The 27,527-nt window shown below is 38.2% G+C and overlaps 1 protein-coding gene across 4 annotated transcripts in view; it reads left to right on the forward strand.

The window, feature by feature from the left end:
• Positions 1-27,527, forward strand: part of ZFAND3 (zinc finger AN1-type containing 3) — a 152,056-nt gene that overhangs the window by 84,548 nt on the left and 39,981 nt on the right. For all 4 annotated transcript variants that reach the window (XM_040611660.1, XM_040611657.1, XM_040611658.1 and 1 more), the window contains 2 exons: positions 10,219-10,398; positions 21,161-21,226. In XM_040611660.1, the coding sequence (XP_040467594.1) occupies positions 10,219-10,398; positions 21,161-21,226 (246 nt within the window). The remainder of the gene's footprint in view (positions 1-10,218; positions 10,399-21,160; positions 21,227-27,527) is intronic.

Genomic DNA, 27,527 nt, shown 5'->3' on the forward strand with positions numbered 1-27,527 from the left:
CATACGAAAGGCAGGTATTTATTGCAACAAGTAGCATCACATTCCACTAATGTTGAGAAGGGTGGGAAGAAGCTCACCCTTATACTTCACCTCGCCATTCATTGCGCACAGGTGCACATTTCAGAGGCTTGGGTTGGCTGTGGGGAAATGAGTGCCTGCTCTCCCTTCTCTTCCAGAATGGTCTTTAGCTCGACCTTTGGGCTATTCAAAGGAGATTGGGGAAAAGAATCTGATAAATGAGGAATTCAGAGGGATGTTTTGAGAGTTTCAGTAATGGTAGTTATTAAGGTGCCTTAACTGGAGGTGAGGGAGAGGGAATTGATGAGGGGTTTGTAGGTTAGTACTAAAAAGGTTTAATTTACTGTAGAGGCCTTTCATCCCTTGTGAAAATCCTGATGGTTTATAGTACAGTCAAATATTTGGAAATGCTTGAACTACAAATGTGACTATTATTGGCAGAAAATGAGGCAAACGTTCACTTTAATTGAAACCACATAAATTAGACTGGAGGAATTAATTAAAAAATAATAGACATGCCTTTTCAAATTGGAGGGTTCTCTCTAGGTATTGGAAAGGGCATGATAAGGTGACTTAAAAGATAGCTCCAGTACAAGAAAAGCTAATTGAAACATTTCTTTTAATAAAACAATATTATTTCCTACGTGCCTGCTGAATGAAGTGTCCAGAATAAATATGAATGGTAATTAAATTCTATCAGTTAACAGTCCCATTTTCAAGATCTGTCATTTATTACAAAAGCACCTCAAGAAGTTCACTTCATTAGTTTATTTCATATGACTGTTGCAAAGTGCTTTGGTTGTGGGTTTATGAATCAGATCCTTCTAATAAAAGTGAATTATTCTTCCCCTTTAGGAGCATAGATATAGATGTATTGTCACACTGTGAATTTAATTTGAAATGGGACATTTCTTACTAATTTGTTTGGTTTCATAAAGGGATACTAGTACTAAAGGAATTCTAGAGGTAAAGATACAGATGTTTAGGGGAGTGGTAGAGCTGCAGTTATTTGTAGGTTGTGTGCTGCTCTTAGTCAATTTTAAACTTAGACTTTTGAGTATTTTCTAGAATTTTGTCTTGTCTGGTTGTAAATGCTCATGTTACTTGTTTTCCAAGTTGTATTTGAGAATAAATTCTGTAGATCACGGGTGCTTAGATGTTTTCCCTGGGTACTTTTTTTTTTCTTTAACTCTCCTATATTTAATTCTATTATATCTTCACTGTTGTATTACCTTCAGATCATGTTAAATGATTGCTCTTCTTAAGTGCAAATGGATCCTTCAAATGGCAGCAGCCAATTAGATTTACAGACTAATTCTGTGACCTTGTATCAGCTTACTTTTGTTGGCTGTTGGGTACCAGTTTCTTTTCTTGTTTCTTGCTGGAGTTGGTCAAGTTATTGTCATGGCTATCTTTTGCAGTGGCACTATGTAAAAGTCCATGGCAAGTTGCCCACTTAGTTGGTGTTTTACTAGTAGTCTGTTTTGGTAAATGTTCTTCCTAAAGAATTCCCACTCTACATATCGTTGCAAAATAAAGTATTTCTTGCAGTCATGACCGAGGAGTGGTCACTTTGTTTAAAGTTGATGCTTTCACCTTGGATTATTGCCAGTATCCTTTGATACAGGTTCAAGGATCCGTACAGTGTCAATTAGTTGAGGTATAAATAAATTGTCTTAGTATCCTAGTTCCACTGTCAGATGCAGGTGCTGTATAGCTAGCCCCTCACTGGTTTTGCAATGTCATAGTACCTTTATGTAGTACTTTCTCACCGTATGTGCTCTGTAATGAATTAAAGTATGATTGCTAACTGTGGACCTGAGGGATTCTGTAACAGGAAATTTAAAGTGGATTGTTAGGATAGTAGTTTACTCTTCATAGCTTCACTACTTTGGATCCTGTGATGACAGGCAATATGTATTCTTCTTTAAGTTGGTGAGTTTTATGGAATAACGGAAGTTCAGTTGCAATAATGTAAGCATGCTACTTCAAGTAACAATAGGAAATGTGACCAAGGGTTTTTAAAATGTTATGTACAGGGATTTTCAGTGACCTTGTAGTGGTTTGACCCTGGCTGGATGCCAGGTGCCCACCAAAGCTGCTCTATCACTCACCTCCTCAATTGGACAGGGGAGAGAAAATATAACGAATGGCTCATGGGTCGAGATAAAGACAGGGAGAGATCACTCAGCAATTACCATCACAGGCAAAACAGACTCAATTTGGGGAAATTATTTTATTTTTTGTTCATTCATTTATTCAAATCAGAGTAGGTTAATGAGAACTAAAAATAAAAACTTAAAAACACCTTCCCCCCACCCCTTCTTCCTTGTTGAGGTCAACTTCACTCCCGATTTCTCTGCCTTCTCCCCCCAGGCAGCACAGGGGAATGGGAATAGGGGTTATGGTCGGTTCATCACACGTTGTCTCTGCTGCTCCTTCCTCCTCACACTCATTCCCTGCTCCAGTGTGGGGTCCCTCCCACAGGGTGCAGTGCTTCAGGAGCAGCCGGCTCCAGCACGGGTCCCCCGCAGGGTCACAAGTCCTGCCAGCAGACCTGTTTCAGCATGGGCTCTTCTCTCCGTGGGTCCACAAGTCCTGACAGTGAACCTGCTTCAGCGTGGGCTTCCAGCAGGTCACAGCCTGCTTCAGGCACATCCACCTGCTCCAGCGTGGGGTCCTGCATGGGCTGTGGGTGGATCTGCTACACGGTTCATCTGCGTGGGCTGAGGGGGACAGCATGTCTCAACATGGGCTTCACCATGGGCTGCAGGGGTGTCTCTGCTCCAGCACCTGGAGCACCTCCTGCACTGACCTTGATGTCTGCAGAGTTGTTTCCCTCACATAGTCTCACTCCTCTCTCTGGCTGCCATTCTGTTGCACATTCGCGTGCCCCATCTTAAATACGTTTATCCCAGAGGCTCTGCCACTGTACCTGATTAGCTCATCCTTGGCCAGCAGCGGGTCTGTCTTGGAGCCAGCTGGCATATTGCCTCCATTGAGTTTGGGGGAAGCTTCTGAAGCTTCTAGCACCTTCTGGCAGAAGCCACCCGTGTAGCCTCTCTGCTACCAAACCTTGCCACGCAAACCCACTACAGCTTGTTCCTGGTCAGTACTGAAATAGCTACAGTAAACAAGTTGTTAACAGGCAGAGCAAGGAGTGTTTGTTTTGTGGGGAAGCTGCTCTCAGAGGATACTTTTGCAGGTGATAACAAAATTCCTTTCATCAATTCAGGATTTCACAACTACTTTGAAGGTGGTGGGATCTTGTGCTGTAAAAATGGCAATTTTTTCCATTGCAGTCATGTAAGGTGTTATAAGCCTGGTTAATACAGTCACTGTAAATTCTTCTCACTTTTTAAGGAAGAGAAATGCAGTTTTGTATAAAAGATGTCTGCATATTTATTAATGACCTGAATCTTAAGTTGAAGGTCATCTGTAATAATGTTATGCTTGTTGTCTTGCTAGACTTTGTTTATTAAATATTCATGAATTTTCTTGCTAAATAATAGGCAAAATCTGGTAGTCAGATCTGATGCTCCTCTGTAGCTTTAAGAGAGAGTTATTTTATAGTATCAGAAGAAAGAAGGCCTATTACAGAATGTCATCTTTAAGCAAGAGTTGTGGGGTTTTTTGTTTGTTGGGTTTTGGTGTTTTTTTTTTTGGTTTTTTTTTTTTTTTAAGAGAAAAACACTTCAAAACAAAGTATCATCAGATTTCCGGGGGGGGGGACAGGGACATAAAAAAAAAAAGAAAAGAAAACCTCCAAACAAACAAACCCCCCCAAAAACTTGATCATGTTAAATATCCCAGTAATTTTACAAGTGTGGCAGTCTTATTAGATAGCTTGATCCTAATTCCTGAATGATAAGTACATGTAATTGCAGCTGCGTTCTCACTGTTTGCCACCCTTGGAGATCCATCTTTTTTTTATTATTTATTTTTTCCCTTTTCCTAGTATTTTTTCTACTTATTTGAAAAGGAAATAAAATGCATATGGAAAAACTCAATATATGCAACATACAAATCACAGTATTATTTAAAACTATCAATAATATGTTGCTATCTAAAGAGGTACAGTGTGAAGGGTAACTAAGCATAAAGAACTCCTGAAGAAAAACTGGAAAAAATGAAAAGGTTTTATTTATGAGTAAAAACCTTAAGAGCTGAGGGGCTTTCTTGTACCACATGCTCACAATTCTAAATAAACTTCAGTTGTACAGAAAACCCATCTTTCTTTCATTTTTGCTTGTTTGTTAATTCTCTTTGTACTTTGTGCTTATCTGTGATAGTGGCGAGCTCTGCCGATACCCCCTACAAGAATATACTGCAATAGTTATTTCACACTCTCTGGTCTAATTTTCAATTCATCCACCTATAGTTCCTATTATTATTGTAGATGTATTAAGAAATATCTTTTTATATATGTGTATATGTTATATACTGTTTATTATTTATAAACATAATTTTGTACAGTACTTACCTCTGATTCTGTTTTATGATCTTAGTTGTCTTCTAATTCAAAAGCTTGTGCAAATTCTGTGGTGCATTTCCCCTAAGGGCAGGTTATCTGTGTTTATTCTGCAAGTGGGCTTGTGCATCTTTCTCCCTGTGTGTTATTTAAAAAGAAAAAAACTGAAGCAGTCTTCCCAAGTGGAGTTTTATTGCTAGTCCATTATTGGAGTTTTAGATTGCATTCAGATATAAAGGAAAAGTTTTATTTATTTCAGTCTAATTTATTATGCAAAATTTAGTTATATATGAATGGCATTTGAAATGTGTTCATAAGCTATGAACCAGAAAAGTCCAGTGAAGAGTTCTCAGTAAATTAGTAAGTGAAATCTTTAGAACTTATAGTACTATACCATGGTCATATATGAACAGCTTTTCCAGAGACCTGAAGGAAAAAAAAATATGATGCAATAACTTAAAATAAACATTTCGCTGTAGCAGTTTCAGTGTCGAAATATTTGTGTTACTTCCCATAGAGTACATTCAAAATGCAATTTCTTTTAAGTGTGGAACTGTTTTCTGAATAGAATAAGGTAGAAGTGTGTATGTTTTGTATGTTGGGATTCTAATGGACTAGCAGACGTTTGCTGTGACACTAACACATTAATTTATGCTCTGTAAAGGAACAAGATGCACTGGTAATAAAATGTGCAGATTGCACATTTAATGTAGTATAAGAAGCAAACACTCTCCAAATAACTTTTTTTGCTAGTTCACACTGTGAAGTTATGGGAGCTGTAGGACTGAAGAATAAAGAAGTGGTGTAATACTGCCTATCAACAAAAATAATTACTTTAAAGGCTCTAATTTTCTCTTCTTAGTATACTCTTTACTCTGACGCTTCTTACAACATCCGTAATTTATTTGAATGAACCCATTTCTTATTAATGAAAACATCTGTTTCAAACCAGAGAATGACTCTCAAAATAAACCAGAAGGATAGCTTAAGTTTAAGACCCTTTGGGAGTTTCATACATCTTATGATTTCTTATACCATAGCATGAGTGCAAATGAGAAAAAGCTCTGGCTTGGTATTAAGTCATTTCATGTAATAGTTTGACATGCCCCTCTTTTTCAGAATAAAATGCTTTATGACACACTGATACTGCTTTTATTTGCCTTTACCGCAAGTTTCAACTGATTGTAATCACAGAAATTACTTACCAGAAGCTGAAGGGTTGTTCCCTGCTTAGTTACAGACCCCATACAGTTAAGCAAAAGTGTGGACTCACTATTTCCTTAGGTGTTTTGTTGGATATTGATGGCTAAAGTAAACTAAATACTGGAATTGTGATGGATTTTTTGTGTCACTGCATCAGGAGTATTTTGGGTGATGGAAGAGGCTGGATGTTGTAAATATTTGTTAGTTGGATGAATATGTTGGGAAGGCTCTTTCTGATTGCTTACCCTAACCTGGTAACAGTAACTGCACAAATGTACCAGGGAGTTTTAGTCCTGTGCAGAAGATGTGATTTTGCATTGCACCTCTGGTTTTATGGGTTAGAATCAGAAGCTGTAAAGGCAGTGGCTTTCGTTATCAATGCTACTTTACGAGTACAAATGGACAAAGATTGTCTTGCAGAAGATCTTGTCTTCTGAAGTCTGGAAACAAATCTGGCTTCTTGCCTTTCTTTTAGTCTAAACTATTCGAATTTACTGTCTATATGTAGTGTATGAAATGTTTGTCTATATATGCACATTTTCATTGTTTTGCTTACGAAGAACTCCTAAGTAAAAAAAACAAAACCAACACTCTTACTGTTCACATCCCGTGCATGAAAGCCCTGCCTGAGATTTTCTTCTCCTGCTGAGACACTGGGTGCAGCCCCTTAAACTCAACAAAGCAAAAGGGTTTTGGGGCTAGGAGACTGGCAGTGTTGCTGCTTACTACTAGCAGCTTCTTTACTGTGCAGTAGTGGTTTGTTGGATGTATTTCACATATTTTACTGATAGATCTTGCGTCTATCGGTATTCCCAGGCAGGAAATGGCTCATTTTCACGTTATTTTGGTGCTGACTCCATCTTGTACCTAACATCAGGATATCTTGCACTTAAAAAAAAAAATAATAATTACCCACTAAAAAAAACCAAAACCCAAACCTGAAGGCAGTGGAGAAAGGGAGATAATGTTGACAAAGTGTTTTCTGGAAAAACTGAGAAAGTTTGTTTGCAATAAACTGTGTTGCTGTGAAGTTTCTGTAAAAAGTTACAAAGTTGCATTGCACTAAGTAGGAAAGGGTAACGTGGGTTTGATGGATTTTTGCTCAGGCATTGTGTGTTTTCACACAGATTTTTCTAGCACACTGAAAGTCTCAGTAAAAATGAAGGAAAAAATTAAATGAAAGTATTTTGCATGCATCTCTAGTTAAATAGAAATTTATGGAAATTATGATTAATGTCTTGCCAACTCTGGTTCTGTTTTTCCTTCGTTTGAGACTATTAGGAGAGGTCATTGTTCTGTCAACAGAATTACATTCTGATTTTAGTCAGAATAAAGCCTCTCTTTCAAAACTTGCCAGGGTCCTGTGTGTGTATTTTTGTTTTGTTTTATTTGTTAAGCAGTTAAGGCTTAACTGGATTTATTCAGACACAGGTCTCCTGTAATCGTTGCCAGCTTTAAGTGTGCTTGGGGGGAGATCAAGGTGATCTGCAAGTTATTTGTGTTAACAAGAAGCCTGGTTAACAGAAGCCAAATGCTGTCCACCGATACACAGAGCAAATATAATAAAGCTCATCCAGTATGTCATTAGAAACGTATTTGTACCAGGTAAATACTGGACCACAAATGATAAAGTGGTATTTCAGAAATCTGTTCATAATTTAGGTCAAGTTTATTGTATCAACTATGTTACTGAATAGGTCTTGTGTTGCTGTTGACACCACATTACTAAAGCAACTGTTAACAATTTGCTGTAGTGTAAGTAAGTAGTACAACTTAGTTAGGGTTAGTATCTCTTGAGTGCTTGAGATCAGCAGACTCAACAGTTCCCTCAAGTACTCTTGACTGCAGTGAAAAAGTTGTTAAAAAGGGGGGATTGGAGACATTCTGAGGTGCCACATAACTGAGCAGGCTAAGACTTTCTGGAAAGTTAATTTTTGCAATCTGAGTAAAATTTTGTTCTGAACACGTGCTCCTGGATTCGTGGAGGCAAAGAGCATTTAACTGCCGTGGCAGGTTTTACTGCCGTGTGACAGCTCTGAACGGTTTCACTAGTATGCTTGTTGGGAAATGCTGTCACTGAGTGACCATTTTTGACAGGCTTTTATGGTCTCTTTGAAGTTGGAGAATTTATCGATAGGTTGCAAAAGTGAATAGTTTTTCACCAAAAAAAAAGAAAAAAAAAGAAAGAAAGAAAAAGAAAAAAGCCCACCTTGGTCAATGTGCTCTTAAACTTGCAGCTTTGAGAGACACAATGCAGCAGTAGTACTTACCATACTATCACTAAGGGAGTGTCAGGACTTTTATCTACATCATTTTGAAAAAATGTTGTTTCTTTGGAAATGCTTTTTGTGGGTGACACTGAGCTAATGCAGTCTAAGTATTTGCAGCTATCTAGCAAAAAACCCCAAAACAAAACAGTGTCTGAGAATTTTTAACTTGCTGGATTTAAATATATATCATACTATCGCTGTTTTGTAACTCTACGCTTCCTTTTTAAATGCATTTTATAGATTGCTCACTGTGTATAATATTGAGCCTAACCATTATTTTTGCTCTGCTCCTTGAAGATGGAGTTGCTTCTACTTCTGGTACATGTGCACAGCACTGCCTTGGATGCAATCTCATGTAAAACACAATCATTGTAGCCACTTGACATTTGCAGGCAATGTGAAATTTTAATTTATTTTCTGTACTGGTTATTTATCGGCTGTTGGTTCCCAAAACACCTCCAGCTGTGAGCTCCCCTTCTGTTAGGACTGTGGCATCAATAGAGGCGTGAAGAGCTGGATGTTTTCTGGGGTGGTGGCTCCAGTTATAATCACTGCAGCTGTCTGATTGTGGCTGGTGCAGAATCCCAAGTGCTTGAAGCTTTCTTGACTGCACAAACACACTAATAATATCCAGGAGCCCAACTTGGGTGCAACTATGTGCATGATAACTAGTGAGGCCTGAGTAGGACATCTTCCTGAGTCCAGTAAACCCATCCCTGACAAAAGCATCCCACCAGTTTCTCAGAGCTGTGTTATGGAGGTTGATGACTTCTTGTCTGCTGCCTCTCTCCTCCTCCTTGGCTTTAAGCTTGTTCTTCTCCGAGCTGGACTTCTGGCTGACTCTTCCACAGCAGAAGTTACAGCTTAATTTGTCTGGCAAATCACTTAAATCCTAAATCAGCATTTAGGGACTGTTTGACTACAGTGCTTCCCAATCCCAGTGAGTCATGTTGGCAACCTGTGTTTCTAACACATCATCATCCACAAATTTTTATGGACTGCTGTGTTTTCTTCTCTGTCATGACATAATAATGAGCAACTGAATACAGATCTATTTATGTGTTTGCCTAATGAATAAATTCTGCCTATGTAATATTGTTTTAGATGTATTTAGAAATACCAAAAAGTGATGTGCTTAATCTTCAGCTGTCTCTTTAAAGGGAAGAGGTGCCTTTGCATCGTGAGAGTAACTGGTTGTTAAGCAAAGCAAAATCCACTTGGCCGGGAGGGGTGTTCCCCAGGGGCATCCAGTGGCAGAATTGCTGGATTGAAACCCATTGGTGTAGCTGGTAGGAACTGAGATTAATGCTCTAATCTGTGGGGTATCAGGAAGTGTGGTTTTGGGAAAAAACCCTCAAGGAAGGATTTGCACTTAGAAAAGAAAAGAGTATTTCCCCTCAGACCTGATTGTGCTTTGGAGGCAATGTGAGCCTGAGGATGGCATCTCTCAAAGACGTGGTATTTGGACTATGGGGGCAGTTTGGAGACTTAGTATAACTTGGGACTTGCTGACCAAAAAAAGGGGGTGGGGGGTGGGGAATGGGGGGAGAATGAGAACTTTGAAGCCAGATCATTTGTGCAAAGCTTTAATGTAATGTACCAGTTTACTTCCCATATCTATCTCAATGGTCATAAATCAGTGAGCAACTTTTAATATCAATGTTGGAGTAAGTGAAGGAAGGAGGAACCTGCCCCCGCCTCGCCCCCCCCCCCCCCCCCCCAAACCCCCATCAGGCAAGTGATGCAAAGGCAATCCCTCACCAGCTCCCCACTGCTAACATGGAACCATAGCTGTCTGCACTAGGTTTCCCCAAACCTACAAAACAGCAGCGAGAAGTGTAACATTTCCTTGTACTTGTAGTACATGCCTTAGTTCTTCCCTCATTGGAAGTTTGTTCGTTTATGCATTTGTATGTGCTTTGTGTGAACTATTTTTAAAATTATGCTGTGTGCTGTGTACTGATAGATGCAGTGGTAAACTGTGGGCGCTCTTGAATGGCGGGGGAAACAAGACCTTTGTGTAGTTCTGAAAAATGTTTATTGTTCTTCAACACATAACTTCTAAGGCATTGTAAATCTGAAGTAAAAACGTGAAGGCTACTCTTTGTGCTGTATGAGATGTACAAATAATCAGAATGATGATACCTCTGGCAGTGGTTTTTGGGTTACTTTTCTTATGCTGAGGGGGAGGTTTTGTATAAAATTGGATGATTAGCTTGAGCAAATGGGTGATGTATGAAATCTTGGTTTTGATAGATTTCCAGAAGAAGCAGCCAGATGATGACTCTACTCCCAGCACAAGCAACAGCCAGTCAGATTTGTTCTCTGGAGAAACGAACAGTGACAACAGCAATACCTCTCTAACCACGCAGGCCGCTAACTCCAACCAGCAACTTTTGACAGAACTGAATGTAACTTCACCGAGCAATGAGGAATGTAAGTGCACAAGTCCTAAGTGACAGCAAAGGAGGCTTAAACATTTTGCTTTGTTCTCAGGCTTGTGTTTCCCTGACTCCCTTTGGAAGTAAATGGCCTGGTATTTGGGGTGAAGGGAAGGGTTAGAAATTATTCACAAAATAGGCATTGATGGCTTTAACCAAAGGACAAATTGAAAGGGGTTGCAGGAGTTTCTAACTATACAGCTGTTTGAACTGCAGTACACGATTTAATAACGATTTTGTGGCATGCTCATTTTGAGAAACTCCTCACTTTACTGGTAAATAAATACATATATTCTAGGATAAACACCAGTATCTTGTGAAATTTGACTTTAAAACCTTTTTTTTTTAATTATTGCAATTGCACATAGCAGTGGCTGTAATGCATGTTTGTCTAGACTGCTGCTAGGTTACTTGCATAAAACCCAAGTTTCATGTGGTAATCCATCTCTTCTTTCATGACCCATCTTTCTTCTTTATTGAACTCTGTCAGGCAAATATTCTCCCTGAAGGTAAGCTAAGATGTTAAAGACTGGCAAACACGGCGAGATAAAGTTGTCTTTTAAATTATTCTAAACCGCTATGTAAGTTTATCCTATGTGTAATATATTGAATTTTAAAATCTGCATTCTACAACTTAAGCTCAAATGTGTAATTTGTTGTTTCATTTTCCACCAACTGTAGTTTTATTTTTAGAAGGTGGTCTATGGAGAGAATCCCTCTTGAGCTGAGTTTACGTTGTGGTTGGTAAATAGATGTACACACTGCAAGAAAAACATGCTTATTTTTTAGTGGGAAATCTGCAAGAGCTACTCTGGTTCTTCAGCCTCGAGGCAACTGCTGGAAATAGCAATGCTGACAAAGCACTAGAACTAAAAAAACCTTTAGTGTGCTGCACTTGTTTTCAGTTGCGTTAACTGTTTGCTTAGGATGCTTTGGCTGAATTACTGAAGTATTTATTCTGTTTACAGGTATGTAGACTTCGCATATATATTCTTTTTACTTACCTAGATTGGCTGTGGACAAAGACAGAGTGTTGTTTTGGGATTGTGGTAGTCTGTTAGGCTACTAATATAAAATTTTTAAATGAAGTTATTGTTTTCTATCTCTCTGTGAGAATATTGTCAGAAATACAGCCTGGTTCAAATGTGAATGTTCTGATAAGAGTTCTTCTAACAATAGTAAATGTGCCATATAATCCTCGTCTCTCCTTAGCGTACACGGCTGCTGCTGACCACCCATCATCTCTTCCTTCTGTCCAGCGCTTCTTCAGGGGAAGCCTCTAGTTTGCTGTAAAAACAAGGCCTTAAAACAACCTTCTTAGAGAATTCAGCAAAACATTATACTTCAGCAATACATGTGAGCGTTTACAGGGGCTTCAGCACCTCTGCTGGCCTATTAGCCAGGATCTACAGCGTTACCGGTGCTTTCTGCAGTGCTTGCTGGGTCAGGTTATCTGAAAATTTGTTCAGTTAAGAATTAAATTGTGTTAACAACAAAGTGTTTCTGCTGTGACTGAGAAGGACTTGGGGGTAAGTGAGGTGGTGATTACAGGGATGGGAAGGAGGGAAGGAAATTAAATAGTGTCCTTCGTCCTGAATTGCTGTGAGCTTGTGAACATATACTGAAGGTGATGGATATTAAGGCAGCACAGCTTGCAGAGCATTTGAAAATATTACCTATAAAAAAAATTCTTTATGACTTCCTGCTGGGGTGATTTTAAGTGAAATACAGTGAAGAGAATTGTTTACAGCTTGAACACTCTCTGTCTTCTCTCACATCCCCACTATCTCTTTAATGAAGCTTAATATCTTTTATCAGAAAATTATACACAGATGGAGATTTTCTGATTGTAATGGCCTTAGTGTGGAAGATTCTTTCCTGTAATGAAGAGTTCCCAAACTTTCAATGTCTTTCTGATTTTGAGGGTGTCTTTTTTTCTGTGCAATATTTATTTTGCAGCAAGTTCCATAAAGCGTGCACTGCTCTCATTACAACTGTATTCTTCGAAGACTGATATTGTGCAGTGCCATGCGATGATGTACAGATGTGCTGTTCTGAATAGGACTGTGGTAATTCACCAGAAATCAATATATGGGACCCTATCAAAGTACAGAAAAACTGGGGTATGCGGGAAGGATTCTTATGGTGGATTCCACTCCCCTCTCTTTCTTTTCAAGCTTTTGAGGACAGTCTCACCTCAAGGTATCTGCCCAAGTACTTGAGTCCATAGGGTAAGCGGATTGGACAGAATTGCAGCAAGTCATTTAGGCAATTAACAAATTCCATTCTTGTTATGACAACTGAAGAGAACCATAGAAAGCCCGTGTGGTAAGATTCATATTCTATGTCAAAGAAAGGGAGGGTGTGCTTTGTATTTGATTTTAAGTAGCCGTTTCCTTTTTTTAACACAGAATAAATGATACATGAGAAAAGTTCCTTGGACTGGATTTTTCAAGAGTTCAGTTTGGCAATGCGCAAGTATTTCTGCCTTTTTTGTTAACTGTTTTGATTTTATGTGAGAGTTGCATTTGCATTCCTGTCTTGTATACACAACTAGGTTGTAGTGACTTTCCATCTCCCGCCACCCTCAGACCAGAACAATCACCAACCCCAGTGGCTTCTTTGCTGATTAATAACTCTCCCCCTAGTAGAGGAAAGTTAGTTCTCAGTCTTACAGTTAAAATGAGCAAAAATGTGTTAAAGAGTTATGCCCAGGGATAGTGACTCAAGCTTCATGACTTTTTTTTTTCCCCTCCTTCACTTGTGTTTTGTTTTTATGAAGTATGACTTGTCACCAATTTCAAAAAAATGCTGTTGCAATTTAGAGGGGCATTAACATTCTAAAGAATTCTATTACTTTTTTCCTCCACATATACTTTTTGAGTTGCCGTTTTCTATCCAGAGCCTTCAGGTCTCATCAGTTGCAGTAAGTGTTCTGAAATAAACTTTTGCAGACAAGGAGTATGTTGATATTAGTATAGCTTTTCTAGATCTAGATTTGCATGAATTTTAATGATCTGTTTCTTAACAGACGGTTAGATCAGTCCAACTTTTGTTCTGCTGCTGCTTTATGTGCAGATGTTTCTCTTTTCAAGTTCTTGTATAGTTTACATCTATTATCATTTTTTCTTTTCATCTTCTCTCTTCATTTCGGAGGTCCTACTGGTAGTTTTTTCAGTGTCAGTCACCATATGAGCTGGTTGCTCTGTCAAAGATTTCTTTTTCTTATTGAGTGGGCAGGGGGTTTGTGTATTTTTAACAGACAGGAAAAAACAGATTTGACAATGGCCTTCACTTCTTTCTTTCCCTACCTCCAGCCACTAGCACTCTTTAAAAAAACTATCTTGTTAAGGAAGGTTCTGTGTATTTTGGTAAAGAAAAGGTCACGCTGTGCATGGAATAATTTTGCTTAGTTTCAGGCCTTCATTGCTTTCTTTGGGGCTGTCACATTTTTCTGTGTGAGTGGACCTAAAGCTGGCGCTGTGCAGGTTTAAAACTAACTGTGTTGTTATGCGACAGGAGAAATGTCAATGTGAACAACTCTGATGCTGGCAGCTGGATCAGATTTGATATTTCAGTAGTTCTTAGCTTTGCTTGGCATGATTTTATTTTAATTATGTGCTTAACTCTTACTGGCCTCCTTGAGATAGCAACAATCACAATTGAAGAAGGACAAAAGGAATATCTGATGTTTCTAGAAGAGTTGAGCGCTCTACATTTCTACGTGGAAGACTTTATAAGAAGAAACATAAAGATCTGAGATATTGCTGTAAATGTCAAAAAAAATTACTGGCAATTTCAGCCCAGAAAGACGGGGATGATTACTGACCATACCTTACCTCTACATACGCTGAATTTTAAATGCCCAAATATGAATTTTTAGGACTGAATGTCTGTAAGTTTTGGCTAGTTACTGCATACCCTCCAGAATTTGAACCACTGCATGTCAAGCTAAGTGCTTAAAACATCATTAGTTCATCTCAAACACTTAAATTTGCAAGACAGGTTTGAAAAAATCTTTAAAACATTATTTTATTAAGTATTTGCCTGCATCGCAAGCCCTGAAATACCCCTGATTGTCAAGGTATTTTGGTGAAATTACTTTATGTTCATGAAATGTGCTGCATCTGAGACACACGCACCAGGCCTCTGTAAAGGGTCTCTGGCAGAAAGGTGAGAGACTGTTTTTTCTACTGCACCTATTGGATATTTATACTCTGAATTCCATGGCTTGATGAAGCATGACTGTGTAAAAAGCTACATAGGCTATAGTACTAGAAACATAATTGTATTTTTTCTATTTTGGGGATTTAAAAAATAATTACAGTTTTTTCAACATAACCTTATGAAAATTGGATAAACAAGGGCACTTTTCTTTCTGCTTTTGTTGAACGGCCTTCTTTCTGACACTATGCAAAAGCTTTCTACCAATATAGAAAGACTTCACAGTTTTTGCATTTTGCCTGGGTTTGTCAGCAGGGTCAGAGATGACAGCTTTCTTATGTGTGCTCTGAAAATATTTTGTATTTTGGATTATTATTGTGATATCCTTAATTGCATTTTGTGCCTTTTAAGTAAGGACAGTGATTTTTAAAATGACAATTGCTCTTAGATGCTATCCATTTCGAAATGTCCTGGCTTTGAGAATTCAGTTGCTCATTGCCGTAGGAGTCAGTTTTGTACATCCTGTCTTTTTTTCTTTTTTCCTAATTCTGGCTATGGTGAACTTTGTTTTCTGACTCATCTCTGACTAAAAGTTATATGCATACCCACTTCTATAAAGTATTACATTTTCAAAAAGACCTAGCTACTTGCCTGTTTTTGTCTTGCTTGTAACAGATGGCTGTAGAAAATAATTTGCTTTGTTGCTGACCTGAGCTATTCTGATAGTGAATTGTACATTTTTCTCTGATCCAAAAGAATACAGTAACTTTTCAAATTATGGTGAGCTACAGAACTAGCCTAGCTGACCTGCATGATTTAATACTGCAATTAAACTTGTACCCAAACATAGCTGGTAAAGCTGCAGCTAGGTCATGGTGATGATGAATAACTAATTATCCTTATCAACTCAAAAGATCGTCATGTGTTCTTTCTTCTTGTACTCAATTTTTTAAGTCTTGTATCAGAGCAAGAGGGGACACACCTCTAGTCTAGTATAGAACATACACCTGGCTGGTTTTTGATATTACAGGCATCTCTGGAATTCTGTGCCACAGAATAATAACTAGTTATTTTCTCAGGCTTTTAATTTTGTTGAGTTAGGTAATAGCAAAAGGTGTTTTAAATTGTAATGAATTTTTTTTTAGTCTTGTTTTCATTAGATGATATGTACAAATAGGCTTTTGGTACTGTTTTTAATGTTAAAATTAATAGTAATTCAGTTCTTCGTTTGGATTATCATCAAAATTGGATTTTCTTGAATATTAATCACAAAATATGCATTTATTTTTTAGTATTGATGCAAACACTTTTTGTCTGGGAATTTGAAAGAATGCTTTCAAATATCAAGCCATATTGAATTGTGGGCTATTTGAGTTGTCACTTGAGAAGTGCCTCTAGAATTAGATGCCAGTACAAAACATAGGCAGTTAGGAATTTGAACAACAGTGACTGGTAGAAGTGTTGCCTTCCTTGTCTTATGATGGCGTGAGGATCTTTCTGTAAGTTTCAATCTAATCCCTAAAGTCCCAGTTTCATTAAAGAACGTTTCTGGTTCTTGTAACATCTTAAGCAAAGATCCGGCACATAGATTTATTAAATGAACACTTCTTTCCACGTCTGTGGCATGGTAATTTTGAAACATAATAAAGACCAGCAGAATAGTACCACTGTTAATTGTTCCCTCTGATTTATAGTCACTTCACACTGCAGAGTAGACAGTGTATCCTAGGGTCCCGTTTATTAAAGTGAAAAGACCCCATGGAACATGAAACAGAAACAGAAACACAGTCACATTAGAAAAATGTGAGTTAAAGCTGCACAGCTATCAAGGTTACATAAAAATTATTTATAAAAATATAATTTAGCTGCTGGTTTCAAAAGCAGATTTTTACAATTCAACTTACATCTAGAAAGCAGGAAAGTATCATGTCAATTTTACAAATAAGGAAATATAAGTGAGATGATAGCATGGAAAAAAAGTGGAATCTGATTCCTGTTTCAGTTTACTTCATTACAGTTGTTAAATTTACCAGCCATTCAGCAGCAGCAAAGTAGTCCAGGTTTCACTTCTTTCTCCAAAAGCTTGATGTAGGTAAAGTACCACAAAAGTAAATAATGGCAGATTTGTAAAACTAGATTCTAAAAAGTATGCAATGGTGTGTGCTATAATCCTCTTATCTTTTTAGTAATTACATCACTTAAATTATCATGCAGCTTGCCAATTCTGCGGCAAATAAGCAGTTCTTAAGTGCTGTAAAGTTCTTTTTTTCTTTTTTCCTTAAAGAGATTGTATCCTGTCTGTGCAGACTGAATGTAAAGATTTATGTTCCTCTTTGTTTATGTATTGGTGTTTGTAATCAATGACTGTTTTCAAACTCAGTTGTGTAGATTAATTAGATTATGTCTCTACCAATTCAAGAAATGCATAACTAGATTACTGGTTTGGACAGGTTTCCAAAGGTGAGTTCTTTCCTGTATTGCAAATAGCCCTGAAATTCTCCCTGTCTTGGCTACAACACTGCTGTCCAAGGAAATTCAGCTCTTACTTGTTACCCCTCTTCCAGCCTGTTGCATGTGGGGAGTTGGTGTGCTTTTGCTGGGAAGGAACCATCACAGTACTGAAAGCTCAAAGTGGTGTTTGGGTGTGCTTATGTCATCGTGAGCGAGTGTTATTGAGCGTCAGGCTCCTTCACTTTTCGTGTTTGTTCATTATCTGGTTAGCAGTTTTTGTGTTAACTGTCATTGCTTCAGTGTGTTATTTTAATCTTAGGCTTTGTACACTTGTGCCGAGCTTTGTTTCACTCCATTCTATCTCTTTCACTGCTCAGTAAGTGCTTCCAAGCACTGTTCAAGTATACCTGACACATGTTCTCTGAACTTTGCATGTCCTTGAACAGCAAGGAGAGGGGGTTACCCTAGTGTTGTGCTGCACAGGGCGTTCTGACTGAGTCACTTCACTTTACAAAGACTTCAGGAAGGGGAAACGAGAAGTTACCCTGGCTCAGGGTATGTCCTGCAGGACAGGTGGTGCTTGGCAATTGTTCCCGTCTTTCAGGAGGGGAGGCGGACAATGCAGAAAGGCATTCTAAAAGTCAATTTAAACATATGGAAGTTATAGTAGTAAATAATAACAATATTAACCTATCTAGAAAGGTAATACATAAAATTTTACTACTTTGGAGACTTAGCAGAGAAACTGGTTTTGAACCTGTTTTTCCAAATTGATATATTTAGAGTACAGTTAACAGTAAGTTCCAGAAAGCTAGGCATATCAGAGGCCAGAAACATAGCAGCTACATTAACAAGACATTTTGCTTTAATATATGATAATTTTTGAGTTAAAGGATCTTGTTTTGCCCTTTATTAATTCTGTGTTTGCATTTGCAAACTTGGTGATTCTCACAATTCTCCTAATTTTTTCAGTAGCTTTCAATATTTTTGTGTTTTTAATCATCTTCTCTTGCAACTACATTATTGCTGAGCAGTGTCTATGTTCATTTGGAGGAGAGAGCAGTTCCAAATGTCAGGAACCATGCACTGGAAAAAAAATAGGAGCAGAAGCTATTGTTTAATCTGTTAATGGGATGGAGGGTAGAAAGATACCTGTATTCTTCCATGTTAATCTCTTGTTTGTGCTGAGAAAAAGAAATAGCAGTCTACAGCCCTGTGGGTTGTGTTAGAAGCTAGACATGTGGCCTTTCACTGTGCATGGAAGTGTTTTATGTACCACAGTTAAATCCCCAAAAAATAAGTGTTTAAAGGGAAATGAAGATACAGATGTATCCCAAATCATGCTAAATTATAAGCCTACTTATGTGTATAGCTAAGAAGGACTGGTGCTGTACTGTTATCTGACTTCTCTTTTCTTTCATGCAGAAATTTTATAAAAACTGTGGGAAATACACTGCCCTGTTTCAAATAATACAAGGATGCCTGTATTAGCCGTTATATATACCAAAAGATTCAACATAATAACTTCCAAGTAGAATTGCACAGTCAAACCTGTACTACCTAGTATTGAATTATGTATGACATTTTTAACGGAGGAAGAAAAACAGTAGCAGAAGGAAGTGCTGCAGAGAGTGTGCTGCCTTTGCTGGTTGTTAGGCACAGGTATACATGCATGCAAATACCAAGATATTCTTGTGGAACTCTGGTGCTGTGCTATACAAATGAAAGCTATATGAAAGTAATACCTAATGAGGGAAGATTAAATAAAAGAAAAACTCTGACACAGGGAAGTTCAGAATACATACCAATGTCCTGTATTTTAGAGTGGGAAATAAAGATCTCATATTAAATTGGATGCTGGAAGTAACAGGGTGCTGGAAGTACCAACTAGTGTAAATATTTACAGTACAATAATTGCAAGGATTACTCTTGTTTGATAGTCCATGGTGATGATGCCTGTCAATGTCTATTCAGTGAAAACTGGGAGAATGTAACTACAATTATTTAAAGAAGAGCCGCTGCATCTTCGGAGGCAGCTGTGGTCTAAAGTCAGTTCAATGAAATTCCATACTCTGTTGTATATCTCCTGATATATTCCATGTCCTTTTGTATATATTGTTTACACAAAGTCTTTATTGAAACCAAATACTATATACTTGGTCTTTGAAAACTGAGACTGACTTAACAGACCTGCTGTGTAATTTTTTGAATATCCAAAAGGTTTCAATAGAAAACTTGGTGAGGGTTCTGTTGTAATACTGATTTTCTTCCCAAATGTGCCAAACCCTGGACTAGGCATTTTTTGAGCCCTTTACAATAGTATTACTGACATAGATCAAGAGGATATTTTCATTTTTTATATTTGAGCTTAGAAAAAGGTTGTAAAAGATTATTTGAGCTTACTTGACCATTCCTGGTTATTGCAAAATATTTTTTGCTTGCTAGTGCTCTCAAGCCTGGACCAGCACAAACATGGTGATACTGGGATGCTTGATCTGTCCATCCAGTGTGCTTTCCTGTTGGCGCAGAGAAGGCACCCACCCCAGCTGCCCTGTCCCCCTCGCTGCAAAAGCAAGCTTGGCTCTTCTCATGTGCAGACTTGACTCTGCAGCAAGGCCCACCAGTCCCCTCCACTTAGATGTGGAGTTCAGCCATTTCTCACCAGCTCCCTCCTTACAGCCTGCAAAATCCATCCCTTGCAGCAACTGTAACTTCTGCCCTGCTGAGTGGCCCAAATACCAGCTCGTTGGCCTTTCTGACTACCCCTCTACAGATTACCTGTTCCATGGTTACAAACTAGTGTATGTTGCCTGAGGGACTTTTTAGGAGAACAGGAAAACTCAGGAAGTTTATCAGGCCTTCTCTGGAAAACTGAAAACACGTGCTCCCAAGTGCATTTCATTGAAATCAAAAGCACCAAAATAATTCCCTCACATCATTCCTTTCCAATTGCAGAAGCTTCTTTTCTTTTTTCATAGTGTTACAATGCTATGAGTTTTACAGGGTAGACAAATTTACCCAAGACCTGATACTTATTAAAGAAAGAAATGAAAGAACAACTTGAAGGGGGAGCATCTCAGAGAGAAGCAGAAGGGTACAGTTTAATAGCAGAGCAGACTTGAAAATATTTGAGAAGAGAAAAACATTGCCAAAGCCACAGTGCTGCTTTCCAGACTGCAAAGGCTGAAAAAAAATTAAGGGAAAAAATATTTTTCAGGGCATAAGACTTACGTTTAAGGTTATCTTGTCATACTAAGCTCTGTTGCATTGCCAGAATAGTACTAGTATATCACGAGCAGTCCAGTGCAAACTTCATTATTGGTATTTTGATAGCCAAGCTCTACTAGATCTAACTTAATTTCAGACTCTCTAGCATCATCCAATTTATAATATCCAATTAGCAAAGCTATGATGTGTTGTTACCACTGGTAATGCTACTATCAATTTGGTTTGGCATCACTGTATGGAGTTTATTTTTATTTATTTATTTTTACTGCAAGTCGCTGAGTACACTCAATTGGTTGCTATTTTAACAAGATCTCTGGAGAACTCTTCAACGATGATGCATGTTAAGAAAAAAGCCAGAAAGCCATTTACTACCAAGCAGATACCAGATGAGTGGGCAAGAGTCCAGAGTTCAACAAAAAAAAACTTCACCATGGAAAGAGTTTGTTAGCATGTGCTTGTGCCACACTTTGAAAACATAATGAGAACAAGATAAGAGGCAAAGTCGTTATCTCACTGGAGTCAGTGACAAGGTTTCTGCTGACATCAGGGAAGCAATCACTTCATCCCTTGCGTTCCTTGATAGGTTTCTAGTTTTGTTCTGACATAAACCGTACCTTTGTCAATGTTGGAAAAATTGCAATTACAGTGCGTATTTGCCTAAAACTGCCTCTTGAAATATTTATAAAGTATAACATAACTTGTCTTTTTGTCCCAACTTGTCATCTATTTTTTCAGTGCAAGACATATTCGGATTTGACTGGGAAAGAAATACTGAGAATAGTAGACTGCTTCCATATGCGCTTTCCAAAGACAAGTGCTGCTCAGCGTTTTACATTCCTAAGTATAATCTTCATGTGGTTGTAAATGTTAAATGTAAGTGGTATTTTGAGACATATGATCTTCTCTGTTTCCAGGTGGGCCATGCACAGGTACAGCTCATGCCTCGTTAACCACACCAACCAAAAGATCTTGTGACTCAGGTATGTGTTTTGTGGGGGTCAAGGGATTAGATTTTGTATGATACGTAGCTGTATGGTTATAGTTTAATAGTCAAGGGTAGTATATCTGGTGAATGTCCGTATGTCAGTATATCACTAAATCTGGTGAATGCCAAATGAAAGTATTGTTGTAGTGCTGTCAGAAATGTATATATTTCTGTGTATATATATGTATACAAATATATACAAAAGGATTTGTATGGCAACTAGTTCATCTCAGAGTCCTGTTAAACGTAATTCCATAAATATACTATGGTTTCGGTTAAGCTTTGTAAACATCAGGCATACAGGAGCAATTGGTTTGATTTAAGTCTAATGATTGTGAATAGTATTCTGGAAATCCCCCCTTTAAACGCAAAGTATTGAGCAGAAAGAAACCTGGAGTAAATAGACTTTCCTCAGTTGAAGATGCAGTATAGACAGCTGATGTCTGCATTGAGACTAAATTTTACCTGCTCTGGGTCCTTTCGATGACTTTATTTCTAGATGGAGGGTACATGGATAATCTCTCACAGGGCCAGCATTAGTAGTGATGTGTTAGGTCATTGCCAGGCTGAAGTTGCTGCTTCTGCAGCAGATCTGTCGCAAAGAATCATGTGAGCAGTCATTCAGGCAGGCAGCCAGGTTACCCACATTGACTTAGAGCTTATTCAGACTTTGGTTTTGCATGGATTAAGGAGAGTTCATACGATCCTTTCCACCAGCACCACTGTGGGAAGCCATAACCTCATGTGGAGTGGCAGTGGCAGGCATCTAGGTAGCAGTAATGCTTTAGCAGGCTGTGTTTCCAAAATAATTTTTGCCTGTATTTTCATTTTATGTGCCAGTTGAGCTGTATTGAGCGTGCAGAAAGCAAGGGTACTCCTATTTGATTAAGGGCTCTTATTCTTTCAGGAGTTCAAGGTAAATTTACTTTGAAGTCATTCTTTCAAAAAGTGTTTCAAGTTACTGTATGTTTAGCTGAACTGTAGTTATTCTACATATGCGTGTTGTTAGCTTGCAGCAAATGTGTGATGATGCAAGTTGGCTTCGTCTGCACTGAAGGAAGGTTAAAGAGAAGGTACGTTGCCTTGCGCTTGGTGCAAGTGCAGACCTCTCAAGTAATGCATGGTAATCTGTGACAATGCTGTGAGTGTTGTTTGCCAAAGAACTCTGTTTGGCACTGGAAGATACAGGATTCAGCTTCTCCAGAGTAGGAAGACTGTAGGTTTTCTTTTCTATGTAGCCATGGAGGTGTGCCTAAACAAGACAGAATATTTGCCACTGTATCCCTAGAAAACTAATCTGCTTTGCTCATGGTATTACTAAATTGTATTTTCATCATACGTTAGCTGTTGTAATGTTTAACTCTGGTTTTCATTGCAGCATTATTTAAAAGTTTTCTGTGCTGCTATAGATACTGAAAACTGAGAGAACTACTATGAATATTTTAAAAAATGTGCTTGTGATTAGCAAAAAGGCAAGTAAGTCCACTATTTGGGGTGTCAAATGGTAACAGTAAAAGCTCCTTTAGTATAAAGCAGATGAAGCTACTAGACATGTTGAAATATATCCACAATACGGTTGGCTAACTTTGCTCAGTAGGTTTGTGCTCATGTTTGGTCCCTACATGCTTTATGTCAATCATGTGGTGTGTCTAGCAAGAAAATAAGGAGATCATCTTAATTTGATGTCACAAATCTCATCTTCACTCAACTAAACCTAATGATTTTATATTACCTCAATTTTTCCCAGTCTTTCAAATTTTTTTTAATGTTATTTGCTTAGTGATCTGCATATTTTGTCCCCAGTAAACCTGTTACTAGGAGTTACAGTTTTCTGCAGAGCTTGACATTTCGGCAAACTTCCATTTTTAAAATAAATTGCCATGTTTTCAAAGTCTGCATTTTGGAATCCAGACAAATATGGGAATTGACAGGAAAACATTGGCTACAAAATATTACTGAGAAATGGTGTGGCATCTTCAGGCATAAGCAGCAGACTATGTAGGTAAATAATTGTTGTGGTTTAACCAGAAATCTAAAGCATAAGCCTATACTAGCTACAGTGAAGAAAAATGAATCTATCCCAGCCAAACCCAGCACATTCTTTCACACTACATTCACTTCAGCTTAGTGTCCTTTCTTAGGAAGCTATTTAAGTGATCAAAGCAATAGTTGTCAATACTACGAATTGTATATAAGCCTCTTTTCTGTAAGTATTCTACATTTCTTCTGCTTTGAAGACCTTTGAAGGAAGAATTTTTGGTGTTGGTGGAATTCATCTGTGTAATTTCCCCCCACCCCTTCAAGTGTAGTTTTCTCCTGACGTCTGCCATGTATCAGCACTTGAGACAGAAAATCAGAAATTTGACCTACTTTTCTTGTGTGCAGGTTCCTATCGGGAGGATATTACAGAAGACATAAACCTTTCCTATTTTATTAGCATTAATGTAACCATTGAAGAAAGATCAAAACAATAGATCTGCCAAGACACAGGAAAAGTTCTCTTACAAAAAAACCCCCAGTTTTTACCTCATGCCCTTGTCAACTTGTGTGCTGGAGGAGCTGTTCAGATAAAACATTGTATTATGACACCATATAGCAGTTTTTTTCCTCTTCCCATTCACCACAATCATCGCTGTGGTAAAAAGTATTTCTATTCCAAAGTGTGCCCATAGGACAAGGATTATAAAGAAAACAATGAACAAAGCCTTGCGATCATTAGTTTGGGTGATGCACCAAAGGTTTTTGAGAGCCAGCAGTCTAAATATTTGTAGGAAAGAAGATGGGACTGTGTGGCCTACTCTATAGCTTCTTAGGTATTTTGATTTGTTTCTTCATGGTTAGGTAATCTTAGGGTTGATGGCAGATACTACTGTGAGGCTCACTCTAGTCAGCAGGGCATCCAGATCCCGTTTATGTTGGGTGCCTGTGTCATGAAAGTGCAGTACTAAGTGGCATATTACTCTTCTTACTCTGCTGTACAACTTTAATGATGATTTAATATGCAATTCTAAACAGCCAGATTTGAAAATATTTTCATGCAGTTTAAAGAAGCCCAGAAAAAATTGGTGGAACTGTGTGAGTGCGCTCAGTTAACTTTTAATTGTGCAGTAGAGAAAGTAGTAGAAACAGGAAGATAAAATACAGTAATGATGCAATCAATTCATTCATCATATTCGTAGAGTCAGTGAGTTTTTAAGTACTTTATTTCTCAGTAGCAGTTCATCAGATATGTGCATCTTTAATATTTTGTGTAGGTATATGTGCAGATAGCTCACATTTTATGAGGATATCTGTTCTAGATGGGTGTGGTAGTATTTATATTGTACAAGATTACGGTATCTGTCTCATTACTCTTCTGCTTTTTCTGGTTTAAAATTTGAGTGTAGAAGATGCAAGTAACGTTCCACTGCTTGAGCAAAGCAGTTAAGCAGGTGTATGGTCCTTTCTAAGTTTCGGGTTTATTGATGTCCTTCTATGAAGGTGTGTGCTTGATCATAGCAGTGCCAGAAATCTCAATGCGTTGAGGCTGAACCTGTACAGTCACGAGGGCAGCCTTTGGAAAGGGCAAGCTGTGGAAACAGAAGTACACAAATTTTCAGCCGCAGCCAAAACCAAGAAATCATTTCTTTTGTATGATCATTTTTATTCAGTCTTTGTGTTGAGTAAGGACAAAAAGACCTGGTATACCACTAATTAGATTTGTTTGTTTGTTTGTTTGTTTTTATACTGCTTTGAAGTGTTAAGCTCCTGAGCAAAATACGTACAACAGACTGTTGAATGAGGTTTATAACATTAAAACAACTGAGGTATGTTTTTCATTGGTGTTTCAAGGGATTTTTAAGGTGTTCTTTAGTGTTTGACTTCTGGAGGGCATTGTGTTAGGAATCCAGCCTCCTTGGAGCTCTCTCACCAACAGGAAACAGACTTTGAGCAGCAGAATAAATCACCCAGCCTTGGCAATAACAGTGCCCATTAGGGACACTTTTTTTTTTCCCACTTTTTTCCTCCCCCCCCCCCCCCCCGCTCAGTTTCCAGCTGTACTAATAGAACAGTACATCAAGCAAGGCTGTAAATAAAAGTTATAACCTAATAGGTGGGCGGTGAAGTGGAACGGACAGGAGCTGAGGCATGGAGGCCTTATTACTGCTCATCAGCAATTATAAACAGGATAAAGTGCCTGGGATTTGTACTGATGTGGCAAGAGCTAATAGAGGCTGGAAGATGACATCTTACCATGATCAGATGATGTGTGTTGATGGGTTTTTACTATCTCGTCTTATTGCCTATTTCTGTGATGTGTTGTATTATCTGTTCTGTGCTTTCATATCTATCTGGATGGACAGATTGGTTTCCTCTCCTGCTCAAAGGAGCTTGAGTATATCTCTCACTTGCTTTTTTTCCACATATACTTTGCCTTAGTTGCCAGTACTGGTTATCTAAGAGCCTTCTCAAAATATTACGATCATTGTAGGTTAAAATCCTCCTAATGGTAAGGATCATAATAGTCATATCTGTAAACAAATCTAAGGACTTGCTGCAATTGTAGGATTTATTTTCACTATCACCTTGTTCAACTTTGCAAAATCACCCTCATTCATTAAAAATAGTGGATATGGTCACCTGAATGATCTTTTACACTAAATGCATCCCGTGCATTTTAGACTAAGTGTGTTATAACCAGTGTGGTTGGTGAATCCAAAGAGATGGGTTTGGGGTCAGTATATCAAAAAGTTTGTTAAAAGTCAGCTACAGCTGTGATGATCCTTGCCTCTGAGTTATAAAAACTTCAGCTGTTCCTGGGAAGGTTTTTAAGAGCTTGTTAGCACACAATAATTGGTAATATTCACAAAAAAAAGTCTTTCTTGATCTTTTATCTATCACAGTCTAGCACATTTCTGTGCTAGACATCTAAATCATCTCTTTACTAAATGATAAAGTGGAAAGAAAAGCCTTGAAATTTAGCCTGTACTTGCTTTAATCTAAAGAGAAGTTTTGCAAGCATCTTCATAGTTCATACATTAATCACTCATGCTGTTCACTTCTGAAGAGAATTTTCTTCTGAGTAGTGGAAAAAATACAACATCAAGAAATGAAAAGGTGTGCAACAGCATGACAGCATGTGAAAACAGTGACTCCTATCCTTGTCTATTCAGTACAGCCGAGATAAAATAAATAGATTATTTTTCTATCATCTTATGGTATTAGGACAGGAATACTTAGATCTGCCTGTGTTAAAGTACACTAAACTGAGATGAATGAAAACTCATCCTTTTCATAGTCGGCGTTTCTTTGAAATTAACTTTCACACTGGTTCCCAGGTGTTCTTTTTCCTTTGCATTGTTCATGAAGTGAGGAAGCTGGGTAGTTGAAGTGGCTAAAGGCACAAAAAATGTGATGTGACTGTAGAAGCCCTATTTCACATGCTGTATAGATAAATTAGAAATACTTACAATATTTTGAAGATGTTTATAAAATGTGCTAGTAATTCCTACTTAGGAATAACTCCTTTTTTCTAATCAGTCTGTTGAAGTCATTCATGAAAGGTTTGCTGGCGTTAAGAAATGAAACAAAATTACTGTTATGGAATAGGATAAATAGACGAATACTATCATTTACATGCTTATTAATGTTTCCCATTTTATAACATTGTCTTCCGCAAAACTGTTCTCAGATTAATTCTCTTAAAAGCAAGTAAGGCAGTCATATATGATCTCTGTGTTAGTAGTGCATCCTTTCTAAAGATGACAGGAAGACCTTGTAACAGAGGATTGTGTGGTGTACCAGTGTGTCTCTGTAATTAGCTACCTGTTGTGGTTTAACCCCAGCCGGCAGCTCAGCCCCACGCAGCCACTCGCTCACTCCCCCACCCTGGTGGGATGGGGGAAAGAATCGGAAGGTTAAAAGTAAGAAAACTTGGGGGTTGAGATAACAGCAGTTTAATAATTGAAATACTATAATAATAAAAACTTGTAATAAAAAAAGAAAAAAAAAAAAACCCAAACAGAGAGAGAGTAATAAAACCCAAGACAAACAATTGCTTGCCACCACTCAACCAATGCCCAGCCCATTCCCGAGCAGCCTTCCTCCTGCCAGCTTTCCCCCTAGTTTTGTATGCTGAGTGTGATGCCATACCGTATGGAATATTCCTTTGCCCGGTTGGGGTCAGCTGTCATGCCTGTGTCCCCTCTCCACTTCTTGTGTCCCCCAGCCTCCTCGCTGGCATGAGATGCTGAAAAGTCCTTGACTTACTGTAAGCACTGCTCAGCAACAACTAAACCGTCAGTGTGTTAACATGA

Source organism: Falco naumanni, chromosome 12 (assembly GCF_017639655.2).
Source record: "Falco naumanni isolate bFalNau1 chromosome 12, bFalNau1.pat, whole genome shotgun sequence".
NCBI lineage: Eukaryota > Metazoa > Chordata > Aves > Falconiformes > Falconidae > Falco > Falco naumanni.